Source organism: Pseudophryne corroboree, chromosome 7 (genome assembly GCF_028390025.1).
Source record: "Pseudophryne corroboree isolate aPseCor3 chromosome 7, aPseCor3.hap2, whole genome shotgun sequence".
Classification (NCBI taxonomy): Eukaryota; Metazoa; Chordata; class Amphibia; order Anura; family Myobatrachidae; genus Pseudophryne; species Pseudophryne corroboree.
Window position 1 is genome coordinate 138,933,180 of NC_086450.1, and position 17,612 is coordinate 138,950,791.

Sequence of the window (17,612 nt, forward strand, 5' to 3'; positions counted from 1 at the left end):
CTGCACTGAATAATTTGATATGCAACACTTGTATATATGTTTGCATCTGAGTCTGTATATGATGCACAATGGAACTTGGCTGGAAAAAGTCGCTTCTGCTGTGTTGTAGAACTTCATACATACAAATTCAGTCATGTATACAAGTCGCACATGGGTATACAAGTGTTACATATCAAATTAATCAGTGCTGTATTGTGAAGTGGTTCTTCCCATCCGATTGTGACTAGGATGCAAAAAAAGACACTTTACTGAAGTCAAGTCGCGCGCCAGGAAGGGTTGTTTGGCATGACTGCAGCAGTAGGACACATCTGAGGACACATCTGTGTATCATTTCATTTTCATTTTTAACTGTAATATGTAGTACATAAATGTATATTGTGTCTTTTTTTGCCACATGCTGAGCACACAATTCTTAAATCATCATATACAGTGTATTCATAGGACATTCTTAAACACTATTAACCCCTTCAGTGATGTGCACGGGGTAGCCAGCGCTGTGTATTCCCCCACGGGCAATCGCCCCTCTGCACTCCCCCCCTGTACTTTAACCCCTGCACTCCCTAAATTTAAAAACACACCATGGGAGGTGTGTATTTTTTTTAATAAAACCCACCACTGAAGGGGTTAAGTGTATTATATTTCTGCTTATAGGCCTGCCCTCTTATGAGTATTGAATCCTGAATAATATTATATAAACAAATTATTATACTCACTCCAACCACTGCCGGGGTTCCACTGCTGCTGCTGCTGCTGTGTCAGACTCAGGGGTGAGGAGAGTGCAGCACGCGCCTCTTCTGCCTCTCAGTCCAGCCTCCGGCGGAGGCGAGTATGTGAAATCAGGCGTTGGTTCATGAGCCAATCAAAGCTCGTGGTCCGGCAGCCAATCAAGAGCCATCGCTGTCGCTCCGCGAGCTCTGATTGGCTGATGAACAGGCACCGGATTTGAAAGGACAAAGGGCTGATGACCGCCCTTAGGAGTCTGGTGCCCAGCGTGACCGCTCCTAAGGAACGTGCCTCGAACCAGCCCTGAGTATATGTGAATGATTGATCCAATATTACTCAGCCACAAAATAAAAGGGATAAACAATTTCCCAATTAGGTCAACATAAAAGCATCTTTTGTGCTCACCAGCCTTAATGCCAGACACTGTTGGGGTTACATGCTGACAACAATATTTATGGTACTTGTACAATTTTGTGAAATTCTTTGCACACTTGGGGGGTCATTCCGAGTTGTTCGCTCGGTAAAAATCTTTGCATCGCAGCGATTTTCCGCTTAATGCGCATGCGCAATGTCCGCACTACGACTGCGCCAAGTAAATTTGCTATGCACTTAGGAATTTTACTCACGGCATTTTCATCGATCTGGCGATCGTAATGTGATTGACAGGAAATGGGTGTTACTGGGCGGAAACAGGCCGTTTTATGGGCGTGTGGGAAAAAACGCTACAGTTTCCGGAAAAAACGCAGGAGTGGCCGGAGAAACGGGGGCGTGTCTGGGCGAACGCTGGGTATGTTTGTGACGTCAAACCAGGAACGACAAGCACTGAAATGATCGCAGATGCCGAGTAAGTCTGGAGCTACTCAGAAACTGCTACGAGGTGTGTAATCGCAATATTGCGAATACATCGTTCGCAATTTTAAGATGCTAAGATTCACTCCCAGTAGGCGGCGGCTTAGCATGAGCAAATCTGCTAAAATCCACTTGCGAGCGAACAACTCGGAATGACCCCCTTGAATTGTAATGCTGGATACACACCTAGATAATTTTCGGCCCGATTACCCGATATCTTCTGATCACCCGACAGTTGTATAGGTACTGTACGTACCCAGGTGCGTTAACCAATAAACGGTTAAAACACTCCTGCAAGTGTCGGATTGGGAGTTTGCATCTTATGTGCTGTTTTTAATATTTAAACTGCCGAACTCCCGATCCCATAAATGAACTTACACACAGAGATATTTCTAGCTCAGTGGGTACTGGGGAATCACATGGGGTCAAGCCGGCTGCACAGTACTCGGCTGATCGGAAATGTTTAATCCTATCAGCTGAGTGATCAGTAAAATGTGTACCCACCTTAATTGCTTCTTTTACAATACAAAATTAAGTCAAACAGATTAAAATGTAAATAACCTTTGTAAACACATGTAATCCTTACATGGTATCCTGGACCATAGACCATAACATTTGCTGTTTTTATTCACAAAAGGATTTTACTGTTATTAGGTATAGAGCAGCTATGGCATGACTGATGGTTCTGCAGCTGTTCGACTACAAGTCCCATCATGCCCAGCCAAACCAGCCGGGTCTTATAGAGTCACAACAGCTGCAGGTTATAATCTCATTGCAAATAACAACAAAGTTTCCCAAAGTTGAAATCTTAAATATAATATTTTTGTTGCAAGAAGAGAAATAGCCACAACACTAGCAAGCCTCACCCACTGCCTGGTTAAAAGCATTACTGACCATTAGAATTATCAATGTCCTGACAACACTAAGCAGATTTGTTTTCCCCGATCTCTATAAATATGTTGTTTTTCTTTCATCACTAGTTACATGGCTCCGGAATTACTGGATGATTCTATAAAAATGAATCACTTTGAGTCATTCAAATGCGCAGACATCTACTCACTCGGTTTGGTGTACTGGGAAATAGCGCGGAGATGTTCTGTGGGCGGTAAGTATCTTCTAGTCCTATATTTTATTAATTCACATTTATTATATTTACTATCTTATTCCTGTTATTATTTGTACTTCATAAAAGCTATTGAGAGATCTGCTGTATTATTCTGAACAACATAAAATCGCCCTTGTCTCCTAACCTAATTAGGACACCGAGTTATAGGATATTGTACATTAATATAAAACATGTTCTTGCCATCTCATATTAATAAATGGATTGGGGCGGGCAGCATAAATAGGACCTTAAATAAAGAGACCCTAATAATTCTTTCTATATTGTCTGGTTTCCTAAGACGTCTCAGTTTTAAAGAGAAAATGTATTGCTCTATGTAAACCTAAATATTCTAATACAGTTTGAGTATCCCTTATCCAAAATGCTTGGGACCAGAAGTATTTTGGATATTGGATTTTCCCGTATTTTGTAATAATCGCATACCATAATGAGATATCATGGCGATGGGACCCAAGCATAATCACAGAATGCATTTATGTTTCATATACACCTTATACACACAGCCTGAAGGTCATTTAATACAATATTTGTAATAACTTTGTGTATTAAACAAAGTTTGTGTACATTGAGCCATCAGAAAACAAAGGTTTCACTATCTCACTCTCGCTCAAAAAATTCTGTGATTCGGAATATTCCGTATTCCGGAATATTTGGATATGAAATACTGAACCTGTATTAATCCTAATTCTACTATAACCATAAGATTAACCCAGAACCTATATTTGTTTCTACATAAACTTTACAGGAAAATTCCACTTTAACATGTATTTATTGCATGGTATCACTACTATTTGGTAGCCGTTTTAGTGGGTTCCATCCCTGCGCCCTCCTTCCTCTATGCTGAGTTAAAGTTGAGTATCTTTTGTGGAGTGTAGCGCTGTCACTCAGTACAACAAGGCACATCCCAAAATTTAGCCCTTTCCACTCCTTTCTCTCTTTACAGTAATCTTTCTATGCAAATGAAAATCTCAGTTTTGTACTGCGCATTTAACACTGCCTTTGTACAGTTCATAACTGAGCACTGTCATCAGGTTACTGGCTAGGCTTGTCATGTCTTACAGTACAAATAAGGTAATTTGTGGTTAATAACTTATTCCAAGTTTTAAGACTAGGTAATCTGTGTCCCCTCCTCCAAAACTACTGTAGTTATATATTTTGGTGCAAATGCCAACACTTAGGTCTTAACCCGGGTACATACACACTATATAATTATCGTAGAGATTAGTCAATAATTATGTGATTGGCCCGATAATTGTACAGTGTGTATGCCGGAGTGTTAGCCATTAGTGTCCACACAATCTCGTTTCCGACCTACAGATCCCATTGAAGATAGCACAGACTGATCTAAATATTGCTGTATGTGTACGAGTGCACACCGATCCAATAATCGCTCTGCTGGGTCAGAGCGTTTATTATCGGATCTGCAGAATTTATCTGCTATTGTGTACCCGGATTAATACATATTCTTTTATTTTCTTCTGTTTCAGGTGTTGTAGATGAATACCAGTTGCCTTACTATGACATTGTGCCTTCTGATCCTTCATTGGAAGATATGAGAAAGGCCGTTTGTGAACAGAAGCTTCGACCCAACATACCAAACCAATGGCAAAGTTTTGAGGTATTTGATGTCTGTATTTAAATGTGCACAATTTTAAATAGCATGTAAGGCCATTATTTAATATTTATATATTTTAAAACTGTGTTTTTATAGGCTGAATAATATTAAATAAATGAGGGTCGAGGTTGAGAACTACTGGTCTACAGCAAGGTGTGATATTGGGCCTAATTCAGATGTGGAAGCAGCAGTGATAGCGCTGTATGGTGATGCAGCAGGAGACGTCTATTACAAGCAGACGCTTCCTGATGCAGTAGTGATCTGAGCTGTGTCCTAGGATGCACCCATGGGGACACGCAAGCTGCCCGTCACAGAGGCCAGGAAATCTCCGTCCAATGATGGAGATCCCTGACCTCTTCCCTCCCCCTAAAAAGCAGCGACATGCTTCCATGTTGTGCCTAGGCGCAGCAAACTAGCCAACTAAGCCAAGATAACCGTGGACCCATCTGTAGCACAGGTTCTCAAACTTAGTCCTCAGGACCCCTCACAGTGCATGTTTTACAGTTAACCCAGCAGGTGCACAGGTGTATTAATTACTCACTGACACATTTTAAAAGGTACACAGGTGTAACTAATTATTTCACTTGTGATTATGTGAGACCTGGAAAACCTGTAGTGTGTGGAGTGCTGAGGTATATAGTATAAAGTTCCCCACACAGAAATAATTTAATTAAACAGTCTTTGCCCTATAGGTCCTTCAGTCTGTATGCCATGCTAAGGTCTATAAACAGAAACGGGTTGTGTGTTTATCATGGAACCCCCCCTCCCCCCCCCCCCCCCCCCCAGAAATCTAAGGAGTGTTACATTAATTGTAAATCCTCATCTTTTATATAATTCAATTATGAAACCATATATTTATGAGGTCTAAGCATCACAGTGTCCTTGGTGCAGCTCCTAAGTCTGCTATTTATCTCGACCGGGTAGTGCTCCAAATAGCCATCATGCCTGCATTGCCATTTAGAAAGATGATCTTGTACTTAAGTAAATTGTGGCCTTGAAATTAGGCATTCATCACCTTGACCCAATCAGACACTTCATGACTGTGTTGCCAGTCAAATATGAACTTCTTTTGGGCTTAGAAAAGCTTCACCTTCTCATTTCATACCCACTCATGCCAATGGTCTTCAGCTTCAGCTTCATTAAATACCCATTCTGGGCCGCAAGGTAGTAGAAGCCTCATCTCCTCAGCAAAACACCCAATACTCATTTCTTTACATGTCTCATAGTTACTACCTAATTTTGGATGTGAAACTTTGATATCAAAAAATGCCTGGCTTGTCTGTCGCTTTGTGGGAGTCTTCTGTGTATGCAGGATAATGCATAATCCTAGGCACGGATTGGTTACAATATCCCAGTGTTGTCCATCCCCTCGGTTACAACACTGCCAGCGGAATCCTGATGGGCAAAATCCAGACATATTCTAAGTATTCTAATCCTAACCATCCCTTCCCACAGCCTAAGTCTAACCGTCCCCTTCAGCAGCCTAACCCTTACTGCTACCCCCCTCAGTCTAACTGTAACACTCTCCCTAGTGCCTAACCCTAAACCTAACCCTAATAATTACCATTGGGATTCATCAATATTGTGACCGTCGGGATGGTGACTGCCGGGATCTTGACTACGTCCCCTAGGCACTGTTGGTACTAGGCAGCATTGGCTACATGACTTTTCCTCTGGCCTTGAGCTACAGAGGGTTGTGATATGATCCCAAAAACATTTGGGCCTGGTAGATTTAGTTTGAGCTCCTCCACAATCTCTTGATGCATTTATGTATTTTTCTCACTCTTTTTTTTGCCCCAAATCTGCAATTTACAGAGGTTGCTGGGGTTGGATTGATTACGGACACCCAGTTAGGTATAGGTATGAGTCAGTTGCATTTTGACCACTGGCTTCATTTCAGTCTGTTACCGACTTCCGTATCCATTACTCTGAGGGATCATTTGCGCTTAAAGGTAAGGGTTTCGGGCTTGATGTGACCTTAACCCTCTTTACAGGGACAGTTTTGCTATTAGATTGTTCACCTCCTTCTCTATAGAACAAAAAGATGAAATGTATGATTCCACTGTATCTGCCTGCCCTCTCACAGGTTATGGCAAACTCTTTTTAGTGCCACCATTATTCCTGGCTGCTTTGTCATGCTGCCTCTTGTTCAACTGTGGACAGTGGCATTTCCAAATCACATTGAAAGTGCTGGACTTCCACACCACAATATAAGCAAAAGCAAAATACTCTAGTGAACAGTAAAAGGCCATTATAGAACCTTCTTCCTTGACCATTATAGAACCTCACCTCTGCTCCTCACAGCATAGCTTTTCGCTCTACTGTATAATGAGAGGTAGCTTTCTTTTTGAGTGGAGTAATCTTCAAAGATCACTTATTGGTGTCCTCTACCCTATGTGCCAGTGTTTGGCAGCACAGATTTTTACAATCTCCACACTTCTATCTGCAAATTGCTACCATATTACCCATAAGGCGAGAAGTAGTATTCATCTTGGCTAAGCCATTTGTATTGAATCCAGTCATATGATGTCTCTTTCAGAGATCTTTGGATTCTTTACTCTCTCCACTCAAGGGAAGAATAACACGATGATAATAATAAAAAGAAGAATAGTGGTAGACTCCACTATTCTACCTGCAGTTTGACACCCCTTTACCTACTTGGCAGCAGCTAGCCTCCATCTTGGTTAGGCCTACTGTATTGTGTTTAGTCAGATGAGGCCTCATTTAGAGTGATTCTGCTTTTCACTTACATTATTTTTAGAGGTATTGGCACAGGGTCATGAAGCACAGCTCCATTGTTGTATACAGGGTGCATGTGGAGGGTCCGCATCCTATGATGACCAAATGAGATGCCAAAAAGGTGTCTCTCTTGCCAGGTTCAGCTGTGCCACATTCCTGTCCAATCTCATTGGACAATATTATTAAACTTTCTTTCTTGTTGCCCGATATTTGGCACCATTTTGTAACATCTATCTGTATGTTCGTTTTGTAGTAATGTGTGTTCCATGCAATATCCCTGGTGAGGCCCTTAGTTCAACAACGCATCTGTAGCTCAGTCTCTGTCATCTCAGGATCATGCAGGCCAAAGTGTGCAAACTAGAGTCTTCACACATGCAGGTCTGATACAGATAAATGACACAGGTGAGGTAGAGCACAAACAGTTATATAATGGAAGTTAGGTCATCTTCCGATTTGATTTGAGTAAATTAAGTTGGTTTATTTTCATGGAAGCTACATACAGTCTCAGAATACAGTTGCTGGAACATTTTTGCTTTCACATTCTAATCTCTTACAATCATCCCACTCAGAATGTGTTGGTGGGGAAAGTGCCATGTTGAAGACTGGGAGCTTGCAGCATTCTTTTTCTAGGATATCTCTGTTATACCATACTCACGCCTTATGTCATCTGTCAGTCTCCCCTTCCCCTAGATTATATTCTCCTAGGAGCAGAGTCCTCCTAACTCCTGTTCTCACATCCTTCTTCTGTAGCACTACAATAGCTAGTAGCCTTCACCTACTTAGTTACCATTAAAGCACTGAATTCCTCTTTCTCATAGCTAGTGGCGGCTCCAGAGGTCGGGCAGCAGTACAGTCCAAAATTCAAATAGAGCCACACCAACTAGCAGTGAGTCCCAGCCGGCGATGTTTGGAGTGGCAGTTGGAGTGACTCCCCTATTTGAATTTTGGACTGCGCTTATAGACATTTTTCTATTCCAGTGGATCTACTTCTGCTAGTCCTGCTGTCACTATTGGAGACAGGTTTCACCCTTCTCTGGTTGCTCCCTTGCGTCCAGCTGTAATGTGTATTCAGAATTGTGGTAACTTTTATTATTATTACACACTCGTAAGGTTCATTTATTCAAATCTTAGGGGGTCTGTTCATGAAGTAGTGAAAAGAGTGGAGAAACAGACCAGTGGAGAAGTTGTCCATGGCAACCAATCAGCATCTCCCTTACATTTTACAGAATGTACTAGATAAAATCTTACTTCAAAGCTGACTGGTTGCTATGGGTAACTTTTCCACTGGTCCTTTTCTCCACTCTTTTCACTGCTTCATGAATAGACTCCTAAGATTTTTTTTATTAATATATATAAAAATCAAATGTGCCAATAGTTTTCTTGTTTATCATTTTTATTATTATATTTTTATTGCAATAATACATTAAAAGACCAGAAATATGTTGTCAATTTATTTTTTATATATTTTTTAGGCTCTTAGGGTTATAGGGAGGATAATGCGAGAGTGCTGGTATGCCAACAGCAAAGCCCGTCTGACGGCTCTTCGTATAAAGAAGACCATCGCGCAGCTTTGTGTGGACGAAGATTTCAAGCTGTAATTACACGTCTGTAAGACTGCAGCAGTCACAATATGTTGGTGAGATTGCTTCGTAGCTATGTTTCTTCTACCTCAGATGTAAAGTGCCCGACTGGAAGATTAAGAACAAAAGCTTCTTGATGACAGCCATTTGCTGATTAATTGGCCCTCTTTTTCCAAGGACTAATATGTATGTGTTACAGTTAGCCAGAAAAGAGAAGGGCTGTACATTTTTAAACGTCAGCTCAAGTTTTCTAAGAAATTATATATTTACAATGACAGAAATACACTATTTGAACAACAGTATACACATAGAGAAATTATTAATTATTACATTTATTTTCTTTTACCAGATTTTTTTTTTTAACAAGATCAGCTGGATATATACCTGAAACACTAATGGAGTTCTTTTAGTTGTTACATGTTATTCATCAAGTACATGATTGTGTTTCGTTCTAAGGGAATAGCCTTGGCAGTTACTTAAAGGCACACTAACCTTTCTGTGTTAAAGCTTTCTTGTGATTTACTGTATCTAACTGAGCTATAAAGACATATATTTATATAAGAATTTGTACAGAAAGGCTGTTAGTACATTCCATGACCGTGACTGCTACAAACAGTACTTGCACGGCCCATGAAGCACCGCCATTGTGCTCCTTTTTCCAGATGATACCTTTTCCCAGTGGCATGTCTATAATGGTAGCGTTGTGTGTTAGGATCATGTTCCGTGATTTATTTTGAAATATGAATCTGGCACCATATTTCTGATAAAATCGCTGGAAATATGGCATAGATAGGCACCATATATTGCTGGACAAATGGAGCATGCGCAGGAGACTCTGGCAGAGTGCGCCAACGTCATATTTCAAGGGGGACGGGAGCCCACAGAAAGTACACACGGGTCTTATCCTGTCTTAAAACGCCCCTGCCTTATCCTGTATGTGTGTGAAAAATGACCAGTCATCCTGACCTTTGTTTGTCCACTGCCGTTCCCAACTGTAGATGGAATTACCTTACTATCTTGTCAGACATTGGCTTTGAGAGGGCAGAGATTAGAGTGGGAAGGGGCTGAAAACTACTCAAGAATGTTGAAAGTGCTTAAGAATATACAGTGTATCCAGCTAAATCTTTGTTACTCATGGACACACCCTAAAAACAGACAATATTTTCACATATACAAGGGCGTAGCTACAGTTTGTGCAGGGGGTGCAGCTGCTACGGTGTCCAGCCTCCCCCTACACCTAGTTCTGCTACAAGCAGACGGACACTTCCTCCTGCACTGCAGGCACATCTTTTCTCCCAGCTGACTCTGTGAGGTAAATGTTTCATACCTGCACTGTTCGTACGGCTATAACACTTCCTGGTTCGCCTTTCTACCGAGGCGAAGCAGGAAACAATAGCGACAGTTTATATGAACATCTCGTTTGCCCGAGCTGGGGAGTGATAACTCCCCCTCCCCAGAGATCCCTGACAGACACCCCAAGGCATATCAACCTAGTGCTGATGTGCTGTGTCTCAGCCCTGGCTACCTCCACTGGGCATGCACGAGATCTCGCTAATATCACAAGATCTTACATGCAGCACGGACTCATCAGCCGCCACAGCCAGTGACAAAGCTATCCCTGCTGTGGTCAATGGGCAACAACACCTGCAAGTGTCAAAATCAGTGGCTGCAGATTTCAGAACGGTCAGTGCTACCGACTGTTCATGTATTGGCCAGCATATCGTTGTGCTATGTGCAACCTTACAGATAGCAACGCCAACATATACAGTGGCACATAACGCCCCTGTCATATAGCACACACTGCCGCAGTAATACATGGGATAGAAGCAGTACCAATAAACATAACGTGTGCTGATACCGTTTCTCCCCATAACAGAGGATCATACATTTACCCCTGTGTCTCCTAACTGATGCTGGGAGGAGGATTGGCTGAGCTTGCAGGGACATCCCCTGACCACGACCACACCTGCTATCAGCATTAGTGAGGAGAGACAGAGATGGCTGGGATAGCAGATGTGACTGCAGTGCAGCAGCACACTGATAAGAAGCAAAAAGCAACAACGGGGCCCCAACAGTGAGTGCCTGTCCGCTGTGGGCAGTTCACTTGGGGGAGGGTCTTTAAGTAGTCCATCGGGAGCTCGGTGTAGTCCTTCTGAGGGGGGTGTCATGGAAATTGTGCTATTACGGCCCTGTACATTTACTGTATTTATTACAACAAAAAAGACAGATACGTTGAAGTCAGTGTTCGCTCGAGCATTCCTTACAGTGTTTTTCATGTTTTTGTTGTGGTGCTGGCAGTGAGGAGTTTGCTATTTGTGAAATGCACTATAATTGGAATATAAAGGACTCAGTTTTATATATAAGTGAGGAAAGAATGTACTATACCTCCAGGCACTTGAATAGTTTTTAATTTAGAAGATATAACAAAGTGAAAGCATTCAGCCCATTCATAACAAGTTGCTGTTAGTCTTCTTATATTTAAGCAAAATCACTATTAGTGTTGGTAGCTAAAAAGTGTCAACAATAAAATTGTATAAGTGTCCATGCCTCTAAGAAAGTGCCATGTCAGGCCAGTACTAGCTCGGCCTCCAGCTAAATTGGGTTATTATTGATACTGTTATGTTATAGACAGTACCACAGATATTGATCCAACTGAAGAAGACTGTTGGCGGCTTCCTTTGAATGGCGCCAATGTGGCCACTTCCTTATTACATTTTACATTGCTTGGGGCAGTTGGAGAAGCTGCAACAGCATCCTGTGCCATCTGCACTCAAGATGTGCAAGACTGGGACCAGTAACCAGGTGGAGATAAGGAATAACTCTCCACTACAGAGACTCAGAAGGAGATATATAGGATTACTGCATTCTGAGGTTCTGACTGAGAAGTGACCATATTACTTTCTCCATTCATTAGAGCATACCTCCCAACCTTTGGTGACTGGGATTTGGGAAAAGTATGCATGCACCACTGTACCCCATTATGCACCCATAAAAGGACCATTTCATGCCTGTCACACCATCGCTGATGTGAAACACACCCGCTCATCGCTTGTCTGCTATGCAGAGCAGCAGTAAATGGGAGATAATTCTCAATTCCTGGCCCAGTTGAGACAAATCTTTTCCGATTGTGAAGAAGGGGCAGAGCTCCAGAATCAGGTCAGTCCTGCCTAAATCAGGCCTTGTGCCTGCCTGGCACTACTTTCTTTACTTCTGCTGGCACTGCATTTTATGGCTGCTTGTCAGAGGCAAGAAATGTCATCAGGAGAATGAACGGTCCTTGCAATGTCTGCCATCCTTTCCTTCACCACTGATAACACACTGCCAATTTGAATGAGCAGGACCACAGGGAGTAACATCGTTCAGGCTTGCATAAGATCCTGGATCACCAGAGATAAAGTACCAACCAATCGGCTCCTGTCATTTTATAGACTGTTAGAAAAATAACAGGAGTTGGTACTTAGCTTTGATACATCTCCCCCTATGTAAGAATTTTTTTGGGATCAGGTTTTACTTACCCTCAAAACTAAATCTTCAGTTTCTTAAGTTTCCTTTAAGCTTGAGTACAACTGCTCTTCTCCAGGGCACATTTGTTTAACATTGGATTCACGTAGGTGTACATGAAGCGATGGTATCATAATCCTGTCATTCGCCATCCCGATTGTCAGACTGACAACAGCTGCAACCCAGCGGTCAAATTCACAATGCATCCCAGTAAGTACTTTAAACCTAAACCTTACCCACCCGTCCTGCAGCCTAACTCTGACTGCCTCCTCACACAGGATTACATACGTTTTACCAGCGGAATGGGTGCCGACTGTCAATATCTTGACAGCGGCATCCCACCCGCCAGAATGCCGGCAGTGGGGCGAGTGCTAAGAGTCTCCTTGCGGGCTCAGTGGCTCGTGCCATGGGTTCTTGGACACCCGTGAGTGGTAATAGCCCTGGTGTGCTAGGATTCCGGCTGTCGTAATTGTCAGCTGACAGGATTGGCGGGATCCTGAATGGCGGGATCCCGACAGCCGGCATTTTACCTGTAACCCAGCCTAACCCTAACTCCCCCTCCCCCCGCCTAAATCTAACCCTGCCCCTTCTTGCAGCCTTACTTTAACCCTTCCCCTAGTGCCTAACCCTTACCCAAAACCCCAGTACTTACTGTTGGGTTCCGTCAGGATTCTGACCAGCAGGTTTCCACTGTCTGTATTCTGACTGTAGGATCCTGACGCATACCGTATGTAAAGCATATAATATACATTCCACATTTTGTTTTCAAGTCTGCATTTTTTTGTCTGCTTTTTATGTCCCTATTTTCTGTTTGACCTGTTATCCTCACTGGAAAGCAGATTAATGATAATAATACAGAACTTTACCAGTGACGTAGTTTTGGAAAATAGAACATAACGGGTACAGAGAAAGCAGGATGTAACGTTAGTAACACACATACTATTATCATCTGTACAGCTGAACAGGTCCCTCTCTATCCAGTACCTGCTGCTCCCCTATCTGTACTTGCAGCTCCTCTATCTGATCTTTAATCATTTTCCCTCATGATTTTCAGTATTAACTTAAATATTGTAATGAGCATTTCTGTGACATTTACTAGTATATAGTTTTGGTGGTACTTGAAATAAGCCAAATAAACCTTATTGCGCTAAATATACCAATGCAGGATCATTCATATGTTGAAGAAATATTTTTGTTTACCTAGAACTAGTGTTACAAAGAATGTCAATGTAAGATTCAGTTAGGGATAATTTTAGCTGCATCACAATAACTAAATTACTTTCTTTGTGCTATAGTAATACAGGTTGAGTATCCCTTATCCAAAACGCTTGGGACCAGGGGTATTTTGGATATCGGATTTTTCCATATTTTGGAATAAATGCATACCATAATGAGATATCATGGTGATGGGACCTAAATCTAAGCACAGAATGCATTTATGTTTCATATACACCTTATACACACAGCCTGAAGGTCATTTTAGACAATATTTTTTAGAATTTTGTGCATTAAACAAAGTGTGTCTAGATTCACACAATTCATTTTATGTTTCATATACACCTTATACACAAAGCCTAGAGGTCATTTAATACAATAGTTTTAATAACTTTGTGTATTAAACAAAGTTTGTGTACATTGAGCCATCAAAAAACAAAGGTTTCCCTTTTTCACTCTCACTCAAGAAAGTCCGTATTTCGGAATATTCCGTATTTCGAAATATTTGGATATGGGATACTCAACCTGTATATACTGTATATATTTTTTGTTTCGTGTATTTTTTATTGAGTTTTCCTGACATATATTTGTAGTAGACACCGTCGCCAGCTATCTAGGATTAGGTTTTGCCATATACGCTATATAGAAAACCAAAGATTGGTGTGTGTGTGTGTATGTGTATCTGCAACTCTTGCTGCGAATGCTGGAGAAAGCGCATATTGGGGGTTATTCAGGTTTGTTAGTAAACCCAAAAAGTAAGCAATTGAGCTAAACCGCGTTGCATTGCAGGTGGGGCAGATGTAACGCGCAGAGAGATTGAGGTATGGGTGGGTTGTATTGTTTCTGTGCAGGGTAAATACTGGCTGCTTTATTTTTACACTGCAATTAAGATTTCAGTTTGAACACACCCCACCCAAATTAACTCTCTCTGCACATGTTATATCTGCCCCCCCTGCAGAGCAAACATGGTTTTGCCCAGTTGCTTGCTTTTATGGTTTGCTAACAAACCTGAATTAGGCCCATAGAGCTGACGTTTGGGTGAATGGATTCTTAGCTATTACATCTAAGAAATAACACTAGAACTGGGGACAAGTCCACTTTAGGCAAGAGTATACAGTGATGTTTATGTATTCTTGGCATTGGCAGTTGAATATTCATGCTTTCAACTCCAATTTATATATTTCTTAACCTAAGAATATTTTCTTTCTTATGTTTACAGTAACTCTCTACTCAATAATCGTGGATTTAATTATCTTTGTTATATCCGCACAGTGAACCATGGCCCTCATTCCGAGTTGATCGGTCGCAAGGCGAATTTAGCAGAGTTACACACGCTAAGCCGCCGCCTACTGGGAGTGAATCTTAGCTTCTTAAAATTGCGACCGATGTATTCGCAATATTGCGATTACTAACTACTTAGCAGTTTCAGAGTAGCTCCAGACTTACTCTGCCTGTGCGATCAGTTCAGTGCTTGTCGTTCCTGGTTGACGTCACAAACACACCCAGCGTTCGGCCAGGCACTCCCACCGTTTCTCCGGCCACTCCTGCGTTTTTTCCGGAAACGGTAGCGTTTTCAGCCACACGCCCCTGAAACGCCGTGTTTCCGCCCAGTAACACCCATTTCCTGTCAATCACATTACGTTCGCCGGAGCGATGAAAAAGCCGTGAGTAAAATTACTTTCTACATAGCAAAGTTACTTGGCGCAGTCGCAGTGCGAACATTGCGCATGCGTACTAAGCGGATTTTCATTGCGATGCGATGAAAAATACCGAGCGAACGACTCGGAATGAGGGCCCATGTCAGGTGCACTAAGTATCTGTGATCGCAATCAGTTTAACATGCCTCAGGTGTTGGATTAATTTGAGACAACAGAAATAATCTCCTGCGGAGTAGACAAACTCGTCATGCAAAGATAGATTTACATTAATTACAATAGTATAATTTCACGTTTTACTAATTCACTGCTTTATTCAATTTGCCATTTTCAAAATTATAATAGCAGCTCAGAAGTGTGTAAAATATTAATAACTTGCAATGAACAAAACATTGTCTCTTCTAATTATTAGTGGGCTGTGCAGCACAATCCACACACTACAGTCTTGGCCACTCCAGGCTGCACATCTCACTCCTGGCTGCACATTCCAGTTCGATCCACATATCCCGGTCCTTGCCACACATCCCAGTCTTGGCAGCACATCCCAGTCCTGGCCCAACATCTCAGTCCTAGCTGCATATCTCAGTCCTGGCTGCATATCTCAGTCCTAGCACACATCTCCGACCAGCCACATGCCCTGAGATTACAATTTGCCCTCTTGCATTGGTAGCCAGATTTGGCAGGCTCAGTGGTTCTACCCTCAAGCCCAGCGGCTGAATAACACTGGTGGCTCAATGTAATAGCCTCCAAGTTCTGGAGGTACAGGACTTTTGTACAAGTCTGCCCATTTTTTTATTTTTTTTAAAGAAGCAATCATTTACAAAGTCAAAACCAACCTGGTTTTGCCTGGTAAATGATTGCTGCTTTAAAAAAAACGTACAGACTCACACAAAAGTCCTGTACCTTTTGAACTCGGAGGCTATTACATTTAGCCACGGGTCTTCACTGAAAATAATCAGCTTGTCTTCAACTAGATCATTCTTTGCCATGCCAATTGTTCTGGGGTCCCAATATCAAGGTACAAAACATACAGTAATAATACATATGCCAATGTCAGGTTATATGCTGAATTAGGTGGCTAGTTTTAAGTTGCCCACACAGGTAGAGATTTTATAATTGTAACCAAATTGTCCAGTACTCACACCTCTTGTGGCCCAATACTGATAGATTAAATATTATCCAGGCGCATCACAATTCATCTATAAAGATGGAAAATCTGGACTGAAGATGACTTAAGTCATGTACAGTACTGAAGGGCACACTTTCATGTAGTTTCCTTGTGCAATCTGATCAATCTGTAAGACCAGATCTGTGCAACTAGTCCAAATTGTCTACAGATCTGGACATTCAGTGTTTAGGCCACTAAAAGACCACCTTACACTATGTGATATATTTACTAAAGTGCGGATTTTTAGAAGTGGAGATGTTGCCCATAGTAACCAATCAGATTATATTATCTTCTAGAAGTTGCTAGAGAAATGATAAGTATAATCTGATTGGTTGCCATAAGCGAGATCTTTCTTTCTAAATACCTGCACTTTAGTAAATATACCCCTATGTGTGTGGGCAGCTGTTCCCTATCTTCAGTAATAGACCGTAATTCTAAGGTGATAACAGGACGTTCCGGAGAAAGTTTGCCTTGCTATCATTGGCCATAGTTACTGTGCTAATATATGAATGCCTGGCTTGCCTGGGCACATGTGAGCGTGAAGTTCCACTTTTTTATAAGAAATTGTGAAAGCTGACCCGCTATAATTCCGGCTCTTCTTTACCTGAATTATGAAGGTCCCTTGCTAGGGTAATATCACTATAATAAGTTAAACATATTTCTATAACATGGAAAGTTTTACCAGTTTTGCTATTACTGCTAATACTGTACTATGTATCTTTGTGATGTCATGTATATTGTGTGTGTACTCTATATACCAACATACTTTGTAGGCAATGCACAGCATAACCAAAACTATTACATGCATATACATGTTTTACAAGGTATACGGTGGCTTTTTTTTTTTTAGATGTATCTGAACAGTTTTTTTCATGCATTATTTTTATGACCATGTATTGTTTTGTAAAGTGGTATCTATAGGCAAATCTCATCAGTGTTTAAGTGAAATAAAAATATATATTTTAAATAAAGAAAAATGAAAAATGTCATTCATAGTACATGTGTTGTTTTTATAAAATGACTAGCTGAATACCCGTGCTTCACTACGGAATTTATAATCACAAAGAGATGAACCTTGAATGTTGGCATGAAATTATCTTCATTCACCTCCTTTGCTCCAAAAGATGTCATTTGGAAGCACCCATTGTATTTCTGGATAACAGAGAGAAAGTGCTCGGATCTCTGGGTGCTGATGGGTAAGGAGGCTGTGCAGATGTTCAGGATATTGTTGTAAGGCAGGCAGCTGGACTTTGCCGTTACTACAACACATGGTGTGGCTCTCCTTCTACTTCTTAGCATTGCACCAGCTACGAACCGACTGAGGCTCAGCATCGACAGTCTTGTCCTTAGCGTAATCTACTTGGGGGTCATACTTGAAACTAGTGATGTGCACCGGACATTTTTCGGGTTTTGTGTTTTGGTTTTGGATTCGGTTCGGCGGCCG

At 41.6% G+C, this 17,612-nt stretch overlaps 1 protein-coding gene across 1 annotated transcript in view; it reads left to right on the forward strand.

Annotated features, from left to right (window-relative positions):
• The window catches only part of ACVR1C (activin A receptor type 1C), a 223,047-nt gene extending 205,892 nt beyond the window's left edge, over positions 1-17,155 (forward strand). Inside the window, exons 7-9 of the mRNA XM_063933699.1 lie at positions 2,553-2,677; positions 4,183-4,313; positions 8,522-17,155. Coding sequence (XP_063789769.1) covers positions 2,553-2,677; positions 4,183-4,313; positions 8,522-8,647 — 382 coding nt within the window. The 3' untranslated portion in view covers positions 8,648-17,155. The remainder of the gene's footprint in view (positions 1-2,552; positions 2,678-4,182; positions 4,314-8,521) is intronic.
• The last annotated feature ends 457 nt before the right edge of the window (positions 17,156-17,612 follow it).